At 45.1% G+C, this 19,597-nt stretch overlaps 1 protein-coding gene across 1 annotated transcript in view; it reads left to right on the forward strand.

The window, feature by feature from the left end:
• Window positions 1-1,714: 1,714 nt before the first annotated feature.
• The window catches only part of LOC135056337 (neurotrypsin-like), a 121,933-nt gene continuing 104,050 nt past the window's right edge, over window positions 1,715-19,597 (forward strand). Inside the window, exon 1 of the mRNA XM_063961344.1 lies at window positions 1,715-2,084. Coding sequence (XP_063817414.1) covers window positions 2,013-2,084 — 72 coding nt within the window. The 5' untranslated portion in view covers window positions 1,715-2,012. The remainder of the gene's footprint in view (window positions 2,085-19,597) is intronic.

A 19,597-nucleotide genomic window follows, 5' to 3' on the forward strand; every position in this document is an offset into this window, starting at 1 on the left:
GACGAAAACGGGGCGTGGCTCGCGATCGCGGGTCCTCCCGTGAAGCCACGCCCCTTTCCACAGGCCACACCCCCTTCGCCGCGCAAGTGTCCCGCTCCACAATTAAAGTAAGTTGGGAGGTATGCTAAAGCTTCTAAAAATGGCAAGTGGTGCCCATAGCAACCAATCAGGTCCTGTCTATCATTTTCTAGGAACGCAATATAGAAATGATAGCCAGAATCTGATTAATTGCTATGGACAACATCACTACTTTTAATTTTTAGAAACTTTAGTAAATGTACCCCCCAGTGTGAGGAAGCAGTGAAGTTATCGCATACTGCTACAAAAATTATCCCCTTCCGCACATGTGCCAGAATCCCATCCTGACCCTGTCTTTTTATGTTCATGGATCAGCAATTAATTTAATATTTTAGAATGAAATCAATGTTACTTGTGAACACTGTCCTTTTAATGTTGGTAACAAGACTGAAACTAGACAGGCTGAACAAAGAGAAGGAGAAACTGCATGTTAAATAAAAATACCGAAGGCGTAAATTCTTGTAGTATTGCAAAAGAAAAACATTGTCACGCCTAGTTACACTTCTGTTCACTTATTTCAGCAAGCAGTTTGTGTTTGTCAGAGTAGCCTACAGACCTTTGCACCGTGCCAGTGTAATACTTGATTACAATTTTAAATCATATACCGAGAAAACTAATACCCCTTTCACACTGCACAAATAACCCGATATCGACTTGGTATATTGCTGGGTCGACACGGGTCGCTGTGCTGTGTGAAAGGGGCCATGGATAAATTCCCGGATTGCCAGACTCGGTAATTCAACCCGGGTTATAAGAAGGGTTATTCCCGATTAATTACCGGGTCATGCCCAGTGTAAACGAGTTACCCTGGTCAATGTGACCCGCCGACCCCCATACCTGTTCACTGTATAGGGAGAAACGACACAGAGATGATGTCATTTCGCAGTGCCGCCTCTGCCCCCGCCACCACCCCCGTATGGCAACCCGGCATCGGGATTGCAGTGTGTAGGGTCCAATTCTGGGTCCCATTGAAGGACCCGTTTCCAATTCCCAGGTGGGACTCAGCTTTGTAATCTGAAAGCAGTGTAAGGCACTGGAATACTTCTTGTATGCCACAATGTCCACATTTGCAGAACTGCAGTACAAGATGCACTGGAGATATGGATGTACCTGCCGCAGGATCAAATGACCTGAAAATGGATATTAATTTCTGGGTTTGTGTTCCCTGATTTAATATTTACAGTTAGCATTATTATGAAAAACTGTGAAACTGTGTTTAATGAATTTAGCCAATTAGCTATGAACCAGGCAGTTGAAAACGCAGAATGCTGAATTTAATTTTACATACGTTTAGTGACAGAATTGGATCAGTTACAGTGGAATTTTATTCTTCCCACTCCAAAGATAATTACAAGTGTCAGATGGCATGCATCTGCTTGGATGGGTGGCACAGAAGTATTTAGGAAATGACAATGCTGCTAAGTATTTGTCCTTCGCCAAGGAATAAGCAGGATGCTCACATTATTGAACTTAGTTTACTTTAAATGACTATAATTAAAACCGCTATTAAAAATGTATACAGCACCTAAATCCTGTAATGATCCAGAGTTAGGGGCTGTTATAATAAAGGAGGGTGTGGTAGATGGGTTGAAGTGAAAAGTAAGGGTGGGACAGGGAAAAGAGGAGGTGGTTGTCAGACCTACACAGTTGCTGAGTGGGTGGAGATGAGAGCTGAGATCCTGGTACAGCAGTCACCCTGCTGCGCTGCTAGCCTGTACTTGTCTGTTACCTCTGTCAGTGGGTGATGATGGGTCCAGCACTGTGTGAGAACCAGCAGTAATACACGATTCTGCAGTAGTATAATACCCTATAGTTCAACACCAGCAAGTGCTGCAGATTTGTGTCCAGGACTTAAATGAGGAGCAGCCAGCTGACCCTGATAAAGGGAAGAGTCAGAGGAGAGAGCAGCTGCATCCCAGGGCTTGTTAGCCACAATGAGACCTGTGGGCTTACATGGAGTGCTAGTCATTCTCACGTGCAGCTGCTTCATATCTGGAGACATACAGGTAAGGATCCATAACAAAGACTCATCTCTTCATAAGTCACAAGCTGTTCAGTGTTATCAGTGTGTCAGACTTTGTCCTACTAATGACCATGTAATCTGTCCTGTGTTGCACTAATACGTTCATTCATTTCCTAATGCAGAACAACAGTATAGAGCAAGTGCTGTATTTGTATTGTGTGTGTGTTTTTTTTTTTTTCCAATGACACACAACGTGATGTAAATCAGACTCGTGCTGCAATAATCTGTTCTCTGGCTTCTCAAGGCAGCAGCACTGCAGTATCTGCAAAAAGTATGACTGTCTATATTATCTATAGTCCTATGGAGTATGCTACAGACCAGAACATTTCCATTAAGACCTTGCAGGGGAAATCTCTGCAGTGGACCAGTATGTGTATAGTTAAAATGAATGTACGAAGGCCTTAGCATCCTAGTGTATATCTATATCTCTGTCTATCATACTATACAATGCTGGCTAATTGCGCATTCTTTATATGCTCTTTTGCTTGCGGATATTATCGGAAGTGCACGTGTCAGGGATTGGGATGAATATGGGCTGGGTTTGAGTTATCTATGGAATCTGCATCTGTAAATTCCCCAGTCCTGTCATCCTGATTCATTCTATCCCTCTGCGTCTATTATAGCACCCCGCAGAATGAATGTTGGGTACAGTATATGTAGGGTTGGCACACATGTGTTATAGGAAATAGGGTCCTCCTTCCATTTATTTATATATATATATATATATATATATATATATATAATATAGCAACTGCTTGTATAAGGTGATAACAATTGCACTAAACCATTTGCTCCTAAATGTGCTTATCCTTCCAAAAGATTTTGCAGAAAACACCATCTCTGGGTGCAAATCCGGAGTTAGCGGTCAGGCCGCACCTAGGCACAGTGATATTGGCTGCCACCCCCAAGCACGATGATATCGTCCGCCGAACATCCAAACCCCCATCCCCATTTCACCCGACCAGCCTGTCCGTCCGTCCGTCCTCTATCCACTGCTGCTCTGATGCGACAGCAGGAGGGGAGAATGCCATGCTGCACCGCTGCTCTTGATGTGGGGGGTGGACTGCTGTTCCGCTGTTCTGGTGGGGTGGGGGGGGGGGGAACTGTCATGCCACTCTTCTAATGTGGGGGAGGATATGCTGTGGTGCCCCAGTGATACGGAGGAGGGGGGGGGGGACACTGCTGTGCCGCTCCACTGATGCAGGGGAAGGGGCAGGGCCGGTTGTAGACCTTGTAGACCAGGGCAAACGTTTCCTTTGGTGACCCCTCCCACTGAAAACAGAGACAGAGTGTGCTGAAGGTCCTTTGTCACCAATCCGGGGCACCCAGCAAGTGTTCTGAGGGAGCCCAGGGTGCCATGGCACACAGTTTGAGAACTACTGCCTTACACACATTTATACCAGGTAGAGACGCTTATACACATTGCGCCAGTAGAGCCTCTTATACACATTGCGCCAGGTCAAGCCCGTTATACACACTGTGCCAGGTGAGAGAGTGTGTGTGTGTGTCACTCACCACCATCTGCGCCGGCTCCCATCCCTCTGCTCCCGGCTCTTCCAACGACAAGTGAGTAGCTGCAGGAGGGATGCAAGCAGCGGAAGGCTGGCGGGGGAGGGATGCAAACAGCAGGAGGCTGGCGAGGGGGATGCGGGCAGCGTAAATAGCGCTGCCTGGTAGGGTGATTACCCGCCCTGCTAGTCATGCTGCACTTGGAACCGCCACCAGCTGGGAGGAAGACTGCTGTGCTGCTCCTCTGGTTTGGGGGGTGCTGCTGTGCCGCCCCATCAGGTGCCGCCCATAGGCACATGCCTCACGGGCCTAGTAGTAAATCCGGCATTGTCTGGGTGGCACCTTTTGCAACTGGACATGTCCTTGAGGCCAGCAGTGCTGATTCCTCTACTATTATTACATATTATTAGAGCATTATGTAACACTTGCAAATGCAGTTTTCATTTATTGTTTCAAATGTATTTTCTTTGAACAATTTTCCTTTGTACTACAGTACATATTGTATAATGAATGGTGCAGTTTTGCTGTTAGAGGCCATCATACCTGCTCCTTTCTAGTAATGTATGTATAGAAAACATAAATATGGATACAATAAACTTACTTTAAAATAAGGAATATTTTTACCATTTTAGGGAAGGAAAAACTGAAGATTTTATAGCTATGTTCTAAGTATATTAACCCCTTCCTCAGGGATTTAGTGCACAGAATAGGCTCTACATGTATGACAGTTATTTAAAACATGTTGGGCTCGTGTTTTTATGGGATGTTGTATTTATAGTATACCCTGTAATGAAAACATGTAAGTTCATACCTTGACTGCCATAAGTTCCCAGATTTCTATTCTGCGCTGTCTCCAGCCCAAGGTTACTATAGACAGGGTTTATAGACACAACTGTAGCATACTTCACATAGGAGACACAACTATATGATAGCACATGGGCACAGTCTGCTTGTTGACTTTACATTTCATAAAGAGATCTGTACTAAAATGACCCTCTTCTTGTGATAGATGGCGAGGGTTGGGTAAGGAGGAAAGTCCAGCACTGTCACTCTCTAAGGGCCTATTTATCAAATGATAAATCTACAAAATTCACTGCATGAAATTGTAAATCTTAACACATATTAGTGGGAGATGGGCTACTGATAAGAGCCCGTCCCAGTGAAGAGAATGGAAGCAGAGAGATCGCTCATACTATTGTTCTGCTTCCTGGTTCGGGGCCTCTGTGCGTACTGCACATGGGCGGTGGTCAGCCAGATCATGCATCACTGAGGGCCGACTGAGATAGATCTGGTGGATGCCACTGAGCAAACATTGGCGCTATACTAGCTCATTGACAACGGTGGCCAAGCTCTAGAAGCTTTGTAATTCGGAGCTTGGTAAATCTGACTTGTGGATGGAAATTGAACGATATCTGCTACAGTCTCTCCTTGTTAAATCTAGGCAATGCTTCATATTTGAAAAAAAGGGGTGGAATGAGACCGCGCTAAATTTGATGGATACAACAAGTGGTATAAATAAAAACACAATTTATTCCTAAAATAGATGCAATAGGTAACAATTAAGAACTAGGTACATATAGGACAAATATATGTCAAAGACAATTGGTATATGATCTAAAATTCATAAGACACTTCAATAGGGTTACCCAATACGCCAGGAGGTAATGTTTGAAAGTTGAAAGTTATGAGGTGACCGTTCCGGATTGTTTTCCCCTACAAGTCTACAGTCCAGCATAAACAACAGTCTCAAGCTGATTGCAGCGAAACGCGTCAGGTGTACCAGGGACCCCCGCCAGGAGCTGTTCTGAAGGAGGACCGAACCATCCCCCAAACTTCGTCCAGACGATCCATCCAAACTCTGAGACTGTAACAGCTATAGCCGCACAAAAGGACTGTGTCAACCGTAATGCATGAGGAGCCCTCCACAAAAAAGAATCTGGAGCACACTACCCTCTAACGGTAAACTGCCTATCTATTGGCTACTGCTTATCTCTGAGACTGTTGTTTATGCTGGACTGTAGACTTGTAGGGGAAAACAATCCGGAACGGTCACCTCATAACTTTCAACTTTCAAACATTACCTCCTGGCGTATTGGGTAACCCTATCGAAGTGTCTTATGAATTTTAGATCATATACCAATTGTCTTTGACATATATTTGTCCTATATGTACCTAGTTCTTAATTGTTACCTATTGCATCTATTTTAGGAATAAATTGTGTTTTTATTTACATCACTTGTTGTATCCATCAAATTTAGCGCGGTCTCATTCCACCCCTTTTTTTCTGTACTGTAAACGGGAGTGACTTCCCCTATTCAGAGACTGCTGCTTGGTGAAGCATCTCCTATCTAAAGCGCCCGAGCACCCTAGGGTATCCATTTCTTTGAATGCTTCATATTTGCAGGTAACTCGTTGAAAACAATTACTTTCTCTAACGTCCTAGTGGATGCTGGGGACTCCGAAAGGACCATGGGGAATAGCGGCTCCGCAGGAGACTGGGCACAAAAGTAAAAAGCTTTAGGACTACCTGGTGTGCACTGGCTCCTCCCCCTATGACCCTCCTCCAGCCTCAGTTAAGATTTTGTGCCCGAACGAGAAGGGTGCAATCTAGGTGGCTCTCCTGAGCTGTTTAGAGTAAAAGTTTAAATAGGTTTTTTTATTTTCAGTGAGACCTGCTGGCAACAGGCTCACTGCATCGAGGGACTAAGGGGAGAAGAAGCGAACTCACCTGCGTGCAGAGTGGATTGGGCTTCTTAGGCTACTGGACATTAGCTCCAGAGGGACGATCACAGGCCCAGCCATGGATGGGTCCCGGAGCCGCGCCGCCGTCCCCCTTACAGAGCCAGAAGACTGAAGAGGTCCGGAAAATCGGCGGCAGAAGACGTCCTGTCTTCACTAAGGTAGCGCACAGCACCGCAGCTGTGCGCCATTGCTCTCAGCACACTTCACACTCCGGTCACTGAGGGTGCAGGGCGCTGGGGGGGGGGGGGCGCCCTGAGACGCAATAAAAACACCTTTTTTGGCAAAAAATACATCACATATAGCTCCTGGGCTATATGGATGTATTTAACCCCTGCCTATTTTTACATAAAAAAGCGGGAGAAAGGCTCCGCCCCTTTTTCGGCGGCCTATCTCCTCAGCACACTGGCGCCATTTTTTCCTCACAGCTCCGTTGGAGGAAGGCTCCCTGACTCTCCCCTGCAGTCCTGCACTACAGAAACAGGGTAAAACAAGAGAGGGGGGGCACTAAATTGGCATATAAATATATACAGCAGCTTTATTAGGGAAAAACACTTATATAAGGTTATCCCTGTATATATATAGCGCTCTGGTGTGTGCTGGCAAACTCTCCCTCTGTCTCCCCAAAGGGCTAGTGGGGTCCTGTCCTCTATCAGAGCATTCCCTGTGTGTGTGCTGTGTGTCGGTACGTTGTGTCGACATGTATGAGGAGGAAAATGGTGTGGAGGCGGAGCAATTGCCTGTGTTAGTGATGTCACCCCCTAGGGAGTCGACACCTGACTGGATGGTCTTATGGAAAGAATTACGTGATAGTGTCAGCACTTTACAAAAGACTGTTGACGACATGAGACAGCCGGCAAATCAGTTAATACCTGTACAGGCGTCTCAAACACCGTCAGGGGCTCTAAAGCGCCCGTTACCTCAGGTCGATACAGACACAGACTCCAGTGTCGACGGTGAGGAAACAAACGTATTTTCCAGTAGGGCCACACGTTACATGATCACGGCAATGAAGGAGGTTTTGAACATTTCTGATACTACAAGTACCACAAAAAAGGGTATTATGTGGGGTGTGAAAAAACTACCCGTAGTTTTTCCCGAATCAGATGAATTAAATGAGGTGTGTGATGAAGCGTGGGTTTCCCCCGATAAAAAACTGCTAATTTCTAAAAAGTTATTGGCATTATACCCTTTCCCGCCAGAGGTTAGGGCGCGTTGGGAAACACCCCCTAGCGTAGATAAGGCGCTCACACGCTTATCAAAACAAGTGGCGTTACCGTCCCCTGATACGGCCGCCCTCAAGGAACCAGCTGATAGGAAGCTGGAAAATATCCTTAAAAGTATATACACACATACTGGTATTATACTGCGACCAGCAATCGCCTCAGCCTGGATGTGCAGTGCTGGGGTGGCTTGGTCGGATTCCCTGACTGAAAATATTGATACCCTGGACAGGGACAATATATTATTGACTATAGAGCATTTAAAGGATGCATTTCTATATATGCGAGATGCACAGAGGGATATTTGCACTCTGGCATCAAGAGTAAGTGCGATGTCCATTTCTGCCAGAAGAGGATTATGGACGCGACAGTGGTCAGGGGATGCGGATTCCAAACGGCATATGGAAGTATTGCCGTATAAAGGGGAGGAGTTATTTGGGGTCGGTCTATCGGACCTGGTGGCCACGGCAACGGCTGGAAAATCCACCTTTTTACCCCAAGTCACCTCGCAGCAGAAAAAGATACCGTCTTTTCAGGCTCAGTCCTTTCGTCCCCATAAGGACAAGCGGGCAAAAGGCCACTCATATCTGCCCCGGGGCAGAGGAAGGGGAAAAAGACTGCAGCAGACAGCCTCTTCCCACGAACAGAAGCCCTCCCCTGCTTCTGCCAAGTCCTCAGCATGACGCTGGGGCCTTACAAGCGGACTCAGGCACGGTGGGGGCCCGTCTCAAGAATTTCAGCGCGCAGTGGGCTCACTCGCAACTTCGCAAGTGGACCCCTGGATCCTGCAGGTAGTATCTCAGGGGTACAAATTGGAATTCGAGACGTCTCCCCCTCGCCGGTTCCTGAAGTCTGCTTTACCAACGTCTCCCCCCGACAGGGAGGCGATATTGGAAGCCATTCACAAGCTGTATTCCCAGCAGGTGATAATCAAGGTACCCCTCCTACAACAGGGAAAGGGGTATTATTCCACGCTGTTTGTGGTACCGAAGCCGGACGGCTCGGTGAGACCCATTTTAAATCTGAAATCCTTGAACACTTACATAAGAAGGTTCAAGTTCAAGATGGAGTCACTCAGAGCAGTGATAGCGAACCTGGAAGAAAGGGACTATATGGTGTCTCTGGACATCAAGGATGCTTACCTCCATGTCCCAATTTGCCCTTCTCACCAAGGGTACCTCAGTTTTGTGGTACAGAACTGTCACTATCAGTTTCAGACGCTGCCGTTTGGATTGTCCACGGCACCCCGGGTCTTTACCAAGGTAATGGCCGAAATGATGATTCTTCTTCGAAGAAAAGGCGTCTTAATTATCCCTTACTTGGACGATCTCCTGATAAGGGCAAGGTCCAGAGAACAGTTAGAGGTCGGAGTAGCACTATCTCAAGTAGTACTACGACAGCACGGATGGATTCTAAATATTCCAAAATCGCAGCTGATTCCGACGACACGTCTGCTGTTCCTAGGGATGATTCTGGACACAGTACAGAAAAAGGTGTTTCTCCCGGAGGAGAAAGCCAAGGAGTTATCCGACCTAGTCAGGAACCTCCTAAGACCAGGCCAAGTGTCAGTACATCAATTGATAAAACTAAATATTTATCTTATATAATACCCTTTATGAGGTCTAAGAACACAGTACGCTAACTACGTATGAAGTACCGTAAGGGTACGCACGTTGCGTAACAATCGCTTAGCCGTGGTCGAGACGCTCAAGCGTTACGTTCGCTCACGGCCAAGAGATCACTGGCAGGCACTCTATTGGCTGCCGACTACCGTAATGATTCGCTATAGCGATGCGACCGCTCGAGACCACGAAGAGATCACCAGCGGCACACACGCTCACAATGTAAAACCTTTATATCTAAACCATAAACAGTGTATTATGCAGTAAACCCTTTGTGTAGTGATATGGTGTAAATGCAACACAGTATAACCTTACTAGCTTAAAAGCAGTTTGAGCGTCACCGACGCTCTGAGAATACTTAACTCTATAAGAAATACACAGATACCTAGGCTTAGGGTCCAACGCCTAATATATATATATATTTGAATGATATACTTGCAAAAGAATTAATACAAATACAAATCATACACTACAATATAACATAGACTACCTAACCAGATAACTACACAGTAAATACAATACAATTAAGTTTAAGAGAAAAATGAGAGAAAGAGAAGAGAGAGAAAGATATGGCCCATAATAACAAGAGAGAAACAGTATGATTACGGAGAAAAACTTACGCACAAAGGAAACGATCGCATGCGCCTCTGGACATCCAGCTCCCGATTTTCAGCAATGATAACCGTTGAAGAGTGAGAGCTGGATGTGATCGGCCTTTCTATTTATGCCCCACACACAATGCAATTCAATGGTCCCTACAATCTCATTGTTCATTGGACACAGGAATTCGGCTTCGCATTATAACAAAAGGTCATAGGTTGATTCATACAGGTGGGCTGTGACTATTTCCAACAGCTCAGGTGGGAGGGAAACTGGGTTTCCCGCCGCATGGGTAATAAAGTGCAAATAAAGTAAATGTTCATAAACTTCTTATGTCCATAACTATTCGCACGAGCGATTGATCTGCTTCAAACCAACACCGGAATATTTCTAATTAAATATTCTTCCGATGGATACTAAACACCACTGTATTACTCCTGTCTGACCCTTCGTATCAAACAAAGAGGGATTTCTCTGTTCATGAACATTCTATATTAACCAAACTTTCAGAATCTATCAAAGGGACCATGATCTACAAAATACATTATATAATGAAAATATGTAACGATTGAGTCGCACGCTACGATCACATAAACTCTACCGTAAATACGCATACCGTGCGCCTGCGGGTGCCCGCGACTGTGAGTATGCGCACGTACGGGAGAGCGTACGCATGCGCAGCACGGACCTGTGTGAGGTGCAAATATGGTAGTGTGCATAGAGATATTTTTCTGACTTTGACAGTCCACCCTTTGGCAGTCAATAATAACTGCCACCTTCTAAAACATTTCAAAAGAGAAAAATATATGTCAGGGGTTAATACATTTACATGGTTGGGTAGGGCAGGAGAGGATAAGGTAGGAAAAGGGTATGACCTAGTGATATAGCAGAAGCATGTGTGTATGAATCCGTGCTTGGGGGTCATGTATCATCGTGCCGTACGTGTTTTAAATCAAGCTTCGAGGTATTGCGAAGTATACATTTGAATTCCTTCTTATCCCGTGGTACGGGTCTGTGGATGGGCTGTCAAACTTTACCGAGCTCTTTTCGGATTTTGAACAAAATGGGGAGCACATTTTAGTTGATGATACATGAATGGGGGAATATGTGATTGCTGATATCTGTGCCTGTATTCCCTATACTATGTGTGTAATTACCTGAGGGTTGTAGAAATGAAGAAAAGACATAATTACGGTAAATGCGGTGGTATTCTATGTCAGGTAAATGTACATTCGTCGATTGAGGTCTTGTTTGGTGTCTGTTGAATGCAGTCTTCTTTGTGCTTTTGCTCATAAGGTGCGAGCAAAGCTGTCAATGTCCATAGATTTACAAAAGTGTTGGGCTAGCGTAATTTTAAAATTTCTAGGGAAACTGGGGATCCATGGCATAGTTCATCAAAATCTGTGTATCAGGTTGTCAAAACTTCTTCTTTAATCCCTCTGTTGTCTGTATATCGGCTCATCAAATTCCTCGTCCAGGTGGGTCTTTTTACCTTGGAGGAAACGGAAAAACAGGTGAAAGAAACGGACCGTAGAAATCGCATTTTCATCACATCATTGTTTCTACATTTGGGTCATAAATCAAGTCCATTGGAATTACAGTTTCCTCACTCCTTAAACTCATTACCCTAGTACGATGATTGCACTTCATTAAAGCCTGACCGCATCTAAATATCAATCCAATCGATATGACAACACCTAAGATACATAGGAGAAACTTCCCAACATCCATTATGACTCCTTGAGCCCAGTCTCCTAAACCAGAAAACCAATTTCGCGGGTTCAACCATGACACCCAACCAGTCAGCTCATTACCTACAGCAGCAAGAGTGAGATTGTGTCTCCTGCGAAATTCCCACTTCAATTGGAGAATATCGTCCATCTTTTGGTCTATGACCTCGACCGGATCCTCGGTGCTATTCGTAATATATGTGCAACATTTCACGCCGTATTGTGTTGCCAGTGTGACACAATATCCGCCTGTCACTGCTGTGAGGTAATTGAGAACCATTCTATGCTGTACCAGTTCTGTTTTGTAAGCTTGAAGTTCCCTTCCAGTATACCTAAACGTGTCATCATACATTTCAGTGATATTATCTAACAAATTTGCGAGCGCCGATATGTATTTATAATTCAGCACTCCTCTAGCGGTGCGGGTGAAATCTAACGCGATTAAGAATTGAATCCCGGTGGATTCACTTATCAGATCAGAGGCCGGATGCTCTGTCTTCTCTATCAGGTGCCTTTTAACAACGTGCTCGTAATGGGTGTGAGTATAAGGAGCTTGGGCACCACGGTGTATGTCTTTCATTTTGTCATGTGATACAGTCATTACTTCAGGCAGTACTTTTCCAATATAACACAATCCTTCAGAGTTTGGGGCAAGCCACTTGTACGCCTTTCTCCCGCATATGAAATATGCATCATCGGGGAGAACATATGGGACGGAGTAGGACATAACCATATTACACACCTTCCATGTGAAATCTCCTAACCCTAATTCTTCCATCTGCTTAGTACACGTATCTGGTTGTATGATATGTGCACAGTATCCTGGTGATACCTCTCCAACTCTAGTAATCCTATTTCCTAAGGTATACCTATACCGGAAAGATTTTCCTCTACTGGATATGTGGCGTACAAGCTCTGTATCTGTAGGCATTCTATCTGCTCTATGCGAAAAGGTCATGGTTTGGTTACTCCATGACACTTCCCAATTTCCCGGCTTTCGGGGATTGGAGATGTTGAAACATAATAGGGACCTATCCACATGGTATTGGTGGAGCTTCAAACTAGGAGGACTGGAGATATTAAACCTTCTGTCCACCGGTCTCCCACCACTTAACTCAAGTACCTCCCCTATCGTTAAAGGAAATGGTACTAGCCCTGATTTGCTATGACCTTGAGGTACTTGAGAGCATACCCAACAATCTGTTTTATTTAACACACTACCCACTAAGGAGTGATAGTCACTCAATGGATGCCGGTCCATATGGATATTAAAACTGGATTGGCATTTCTTTATGCACCCATCCTCAATGACATTGTTACAAAGCCGACAGATACAGTTTTCTTCAGCTAACAATCCTTCACAATTCCTTCTATGGTCAATGCTATCGGATCGTTTTCTGATACTCTCCTTTGCTTGTTGATTATGTTGTTCTCGGAAAACTACGCCTCCATCTCTGTCATCAGAACCCATTCCAGAACCTCTCTCGAACTCCATGGTACTCTCGCCGGAACAGACTGCTCTGGTCAACATCATGGTCAACAGGAAAATCCGGATCACAGTCTCTTGAGGCAAGTCCATCTTAGGAGGAGACGAAGAAGAATGAGAAGGGGGGAAAAATAATTTGAGGGAGAGGGGATGGGAAGTGGAGAAAAACAATAAAAGGGAACAGGGGATCGACAACTGCTTTTGATCTTGTGGTTCTCGATGCTCAGGTGCCGCCTTAGTCCTCCTGGAACAGACACTCTAGTGATACAACCTCTACCGTCTGTTCCTTATCACAGGACTTCTCTGGATCAACGACCTTCTTACAGTGGGACGAATGAACCCAAGTCTCTCTCTCAGCAACCTTCAATGCTGTAGTGCTAGTCAATAAGACCTGGTATGGTCCTTCTCATCTGTCAATAAGGCAACCTGAGCGTAGAAAATTCCGTATCATTACATAATCCCCAGGTTCAATGTCATGACAATTACTATCTGGTAAATCAGGAATCACTAACTTCAGATTATCATTTTGATTCCTTAACTGTTTACTCATGTTAATCAAGTATTTTACAGTCACTTCATTGTTACACTTCAAATCATCCTGAGGGTTAATCATAACATGCGGTTGTCGACCAAACAAGATTTCAAAGGGAGACAGATTAAGAGGGGACCTGGGAGTGGTTCTGATGCTGTACAGTACAATGGGTAAAGCTTCTGGCCATGTCAATCCTGTCTCTGCCATCACTTTACTCAGTTTATTTTTAATAGTGCTGTTCACTCTTTCCACTTTCGCACTCGCCTGTGGACGGTATGGAGTGTGCAGCTTGCTATCAATTCCCATCAATTTACACATTCCTTGAAAGACATCACCTGTAAAATGGGTACCCCTATCACTTTCGATAATTCTAGGGATACCATATCTACATACAAATTCCTGCACAATTTTCTTAGCAGTAAACATAGCGGTATTTGTGGCCGCCGGAAATGCTTCGACCCAATTTGAGAAAACATCTATACAAACAAGTACATATTTCAAATTTCGACAAGGGGGTAATTGAATGAAGTCAATCTGTATTACCTGGAAAGGGCCGCCGGCACGTGGGATATGGGATGGTTCTGTAGGTATTGCCTTTCCAATATTCTTTCTCAAACAGGTAAGGCATGACATGGCTCTTTTACTCGCATGAGAGGAGAATCCTGGGGCGCACCAATATGCTCTTACCAACTTGCACATCCCTTCCTTGCCTAGATGAGTCAGCCCGTGAGCTGCTTCAGCCAAACATGGAAGATATGCTCTGGGGGCCACTGGTTTACCATGTCCATCCGTCCAGAGTCCTGAGGACTCCTGGCCATATCCCTTTGCCTTCCAGACTGCCTTTTCCTGTGTGGAACACAAATTTTGCATCTCACACAACTTCTGTGTGTTGATGGTATTAAATACCATCAGTTGTGTGGTGTCTGTCTGTCTGGGGGTAGCAGCTGCTAATTTAGCAGCTTCGTCTGCTCGGCTGTTACCAAGTGATACTGGGTCTTGGCTATATGTATGTGCTTTACATTTGATAACAGCCACTCTGTCGGGTTCCTGTATCGCTGTTAGAAGCCTTTTTATGTGAGCTGCATGCGCTACCGGTGTACCAGCTGCCGTCATGAAATTTCTGAGGCGCCATAGGGCTCCGAAATCATGGACTACCCCGAATGCGTATCTAGAATCGGTGTAGATATTGGCTGATTTTCCCTTAGCCAATTCACATGCTCTGGTTAGGGCGACCAGTTCAGCAACCTGGGCTGAGTGAGGTGGGTCTAGCGGTTCCGCTTCTATGGTGCCTTGGTCATCTACGACTGCGTATCCAGTACACAAGTCTCCCGAGTCTGACTGTCTATGACAACTACCGTCCGTGTAGAACGTAAGTTCTGCATCTTCCAGTGGGTTGTCACTGATGTCAGGCCTTGCGGTAAAATTTTGGGTCAAATATTCCATACAATCATGAGTGTCTTCCTTTGTATTAAATCCTCCTTCCCCACCACTCTCATCCTCCACCCTTTGTGCCTGTCCAGGCACACCTGGGAGATATGTTGCAGGATTTAATGCACTGCATCTCCTTATGGTGATGTTTACGGGGGCCATTAGTGCCAATTCCCATCTTGTAAACCGCGCTGATGAGACGTGTCTGGTTTGGGCAGAATTTAACAAGGCTGACACTGCATGTGGTGTATGAATTGTGAGGTTGTGACCTAGCACGACGTCTTCGCTTTTCGTTACTAGCAATGCTATCGCAGCAACGCTTCGCAAGCATGTGGGGAGGGATCGCGCTACCGTATCTAGCTGAGCGCTGTAATATGCTACCGGCCTGCTGGCATCACCGTGCTTTTGGGTTAGTACGCCTGCCGCGCAACCAGCACTTTCTGTTCCGTATAGTTCAAAGGGTTTCCCATAGTCCGGCATACCTAATGCTGGTGCCTGCGTTAGGCACTGTTTAAGTCTCTCAAATGCTGCCTCAGACTCGTCTGTATGCGAAATCCGATCAGGTTTGTTTGAGGAGACCATTTCCTGCAAAGGTAACGCTAAAATGGAAAACCCTGGGATCCAATTACGGCAATACCCACACATTCCTAAAAATGTTCTGATCTGCTGCTGGGTTTGTGGCAGAGTCATGTCTCTAATTGCTTGAATTCTATCAGCGGTCAGGTGTCTCAGTCCTTGTGTTAAACAGTGTCCCAAATATTTTACCTTAGTTTGGCATAATTGCAACTTGTCTTTGGAAACCTTGTGTCCTGTGTCTGAAAGATTAAACAGGAGCTGTTTCGTATCCTTCAGGGATGCCTCCAATGAATCAGAACACAGTAGTAGATCATCCACGTACTGTATTAATACTGATCCACTCACTGGTTGGAAAGACTGTAAACAATCATGCAAAGCCTGAGAAAATATACTTGGGCTATCTATGAATCCTTGTGGTAATCGAGTCCATGTGTATTGGACTCCTCTGTATGTAAATGCAAACAAATATTGACTGTCAGGGTGTAGAGGTACCGAAAAGAAAGCGGAGCAGAGGTCAATAACAGTGAAAAATTTCGCAGTGGGAGGGATTTGCATTAGGATGACAGCTGGATTTGGCACTACGGGGAACTGACTCTCAACTATTTTGTTAATCCCCCTTAGATCCTGCACTAGCCTGTAACCCCTCCCCCCACTCTTTTTCACAGGGAAGATGGGACTATTAGCAGTGCTGGACGTTCTTACCAGAATGCCCTGTTGTAGCAAGCGCTCTATTACTGGGTAAACTCCTAACTCCACCTCTGGCTTCAGAGGGTACTGTGGGATTTTTGGAGCTATCCTACCATCTTTTACTTGTACAACTACCGGAGCTACGTTTGCCATTAATCCAGTGTCCTGTCCATCTTTTGTCCAAAGTGACTCTGGTATCTGAGATGTCATTTCTTCTACTTGGGAGGGAGTCCTATTTGTCATAATGGTATGTGACATTAATTTTGACGGGGAGTCTAACATGTCTCGTACTTCCTGAGCGTGATTCTCAGGTATGTCCAAGAATACACCTTCAGGAGTACAATAAATGACGCACCCCATTTTACACAATAAGTCTCTACCCAGGAGATTGGTCGGTGCCGATGCAGCCAGCAAAAAGGAATGCTTGGTATGTAACGGCCCTACTGTAATCTCGGCTGGTTTGCTAACAGGGTAGTGCTGGACTACTCCCGTTACCCCTATGTCTGGAATTGTCTTACCAGTGGTTCTCATGCCCACTGTCGAATTTATCACTGATTTGGCCGCCCCTGTGTCTACAAGAAAGTTTAATGATTTACCAGCTACATTGATTGCAATTTCTGGTTCACTTCCAAGACTTGCAATCAATTTTACTGGCTGCAGATTACAGGTATGGCCACACCCCTATTGGGTATGGTGACCTCCCTGAATCCCGCTGGCAGCAACTACTTGTGAGGGAGTTAGCTGGGAACTACCAGAGGTTTGCCAATCTCTGTTTGGGGGGTATCTTTTTGTTTCCCCTGCATGTGGCTCATAACTCCGTTTCTGCGGACCTTGCTCCCAATGTCGTGTGTCGTGTCGTTGTCTAGGGGGTTGATAAGATTTTTGTACATTTCTCGATCTACAGTCTCGTGCAAAGTGTCCCTGTCTGTGACAAAAATAACATGTTACCACATTTGACTTACCCACAGGGTTTGGTGATGTTAACACAGGCTGTTTTGTGGTCAGGGCCTGTATACTTACTGCCATCAACTTATCACTTTGTTGTTCCCTGTGTCTGGTGATGTTCCTATCGTGATCAATAGCAGCCTCTCTCAAAGTAGCCACAGACAGACCTCGCCAACATGGTTGTGTGGTCTGTACCCTAGTCTTTAATGATTATTTTAAACCATCCATCAGTACCGATACTGCTACTTCTCGATGGTTTATGTTTGTTTTAATGTCCTCTATGCCTGTGTATTTTGCCATTTCTGATAATGCTCTGTGAAAATACTCTGCAGCTGTCTCTGACTCCTTCTGTTTAATAGAGAATATCTTGTTCCATCTGACTACCGCTGGGAAATACTCTTTTAACTGTAAGTTTATTCTTTTTACATTATCTTTGTTGTACACATCTGTAAGAGGTACATCCTGATCTAATCCGCAATCAGCTAAAAATTGAGTTGCGTCAACATTGGAGGGTAAACATGCTCTCAGCAATATCTGCCAGTCTTTATTGTTGGGCTCTACAGTGTTACCTAAGTCTCTGATGTATTTTTGACTGGCAACTAAGTCTTTTCTAGGGTCAGGGAATTCAGACACTATGGTCCTTAATTCCATTCTGGAAAATGGGCTATACATGGCAATGTTCCTCACAGGGGTGACTCCTGATGTGTCAGTTTTCCCATTTGGAACAGCTATTACCCTAACAGGAGTAACTCTAACAACATCACTCTGTGTGGGTTCTACAGCCTGTGGTGAAATGGCTTCAGCATAGTGTATGGTGCCGTACTTACCTGTAGATACGACCTCACCTATCCCTCCGCTAGGGGCCCTTGTTACTAATCTCGTGGGTGGAGCTGTGCCTACTGTGGTCTCTGCTATGGTGGCTGCTAGAGAGAGCGCTGAAATTGTTGCCGATTCATCTTCTTGATCACACTCCTGAGGAAAGTTCAAAACAGGGTACAACTTGCACGGGTTAATACTTGCATTGGTTAATTGGTTAACATTATCTTTAACATTTACACAGTTGCTAAGTGTTTGTGTGTTACACCTTAGTGCGTCATTCTCCGCAACCAATTTCTCTCCCGATATATATGGTGGCGGTGGGGCCGTGGCTATCAGTTTTCTGATTGAGCCAGATCCCGCCGCCTGAGCCAATCCTCTCTGTATGTCACCCTCCTGTTGCCACAACTGCAAATAATCATAATGCTTGATTCGTCTCTTTGCTGATTTAATGAGACATATCCTTCTCCTTAAATTCGTTAACACTTCTGTGCTGAAGCTACCTACTCTTGGGAATTTCTCCCCGTCATGTACTGTCATTCTCTCCCATTCATCACATAAAGCTTCTGTGTGACTTCCGTATTTCTCACACATTACATACCTTGCCGACCCAATTGGTCGGTTCACTGAATCAACCCGAACCGAGGTTGATCGCCCCCTACCTGAACAAGTGGCCCCCATAGTTCGAAGGTGTTGCTTTATTCAACCAACCCTTACGCAAACCAAATGTCCAAAATAGGCTGACGGTGGCGGTTTACCGAGTACCCCACTCACTCGCCCACGCCGACCAATACGACCTGATCACACCGATATGGTGCTGGCGTACTCGACCTAGGGCCCCTGCGACCTGAGCCTCTATTTACTGGAACCTGTGAGGGTGATCCGAAGAACACTTACTCTTTCCAGTAACTATTGGTTGCTGGATAGTTCCTGAGTGAGCAGCGAACTTCCCTTAAAATAAAAAAAAATTACACAAATCACGTTAGAATGTACAAATAGCGTTTATGACCTTCGTACACAAATAGTACCGGTCAGGTTTACTAATGTACACAATTACGTGCGGTACAGTCGTTCAGCACATAAGCAACTAATCTTATGTACGGAGCGACCAGTGGAATCGAAAATTGCGGCTGCGAATTCCTTCAGCAAGAGCTTGTATGGCCTATATGGGTGTTGCACCAACCCTTTCTTGGTGTTGTGCCTGTGGACTGTATAGCGGACTTCCTTGTCTGCTGTACCTGAACCTGTTGGTCTGCTATGACCTCCTGGTCTGTTACAGTATGACCTCCTGGTCTGCTACACTCTAATGCTCAAATTGTATATTTAACCAGGGATGCCTCCCTAGCCACCATGTACATCACTTACACGCATGTACCTCACGAGAACTCGACTTTTCTTGTGGTTCAACCTGTAAAATTGTATACAACACACTCACTCACCACATGTACACTTTTGTTTCTATTTCTATTTCTGCGCAGAAATTTCTCTTTAGACCAGTTGTGTTACAAATTAGGAGAAGGATCTATTAATTTAAATTTCGAATTTAAAATAAATTTGTGCGATTTATCGCCTGGCGTTATTTACCGCGTGGCGCTACTTATCG

This window comes from Pseudophryne corroboree, chromosome 3, assembly GCF_028390025.1.
Source record: "Pseudophryne corroboree isolate aPseCor3 chromosome 3, aPseCor3.hap2, whole genome shotgun sequence".
NCBI classification, from domain to species: domain Eukaryota; kingdom Metazoa; phylum Chordata; class Amphibia; order Anura; family Myobatrachidae; genus Pseudophryne; species Pseudophryne corroboree.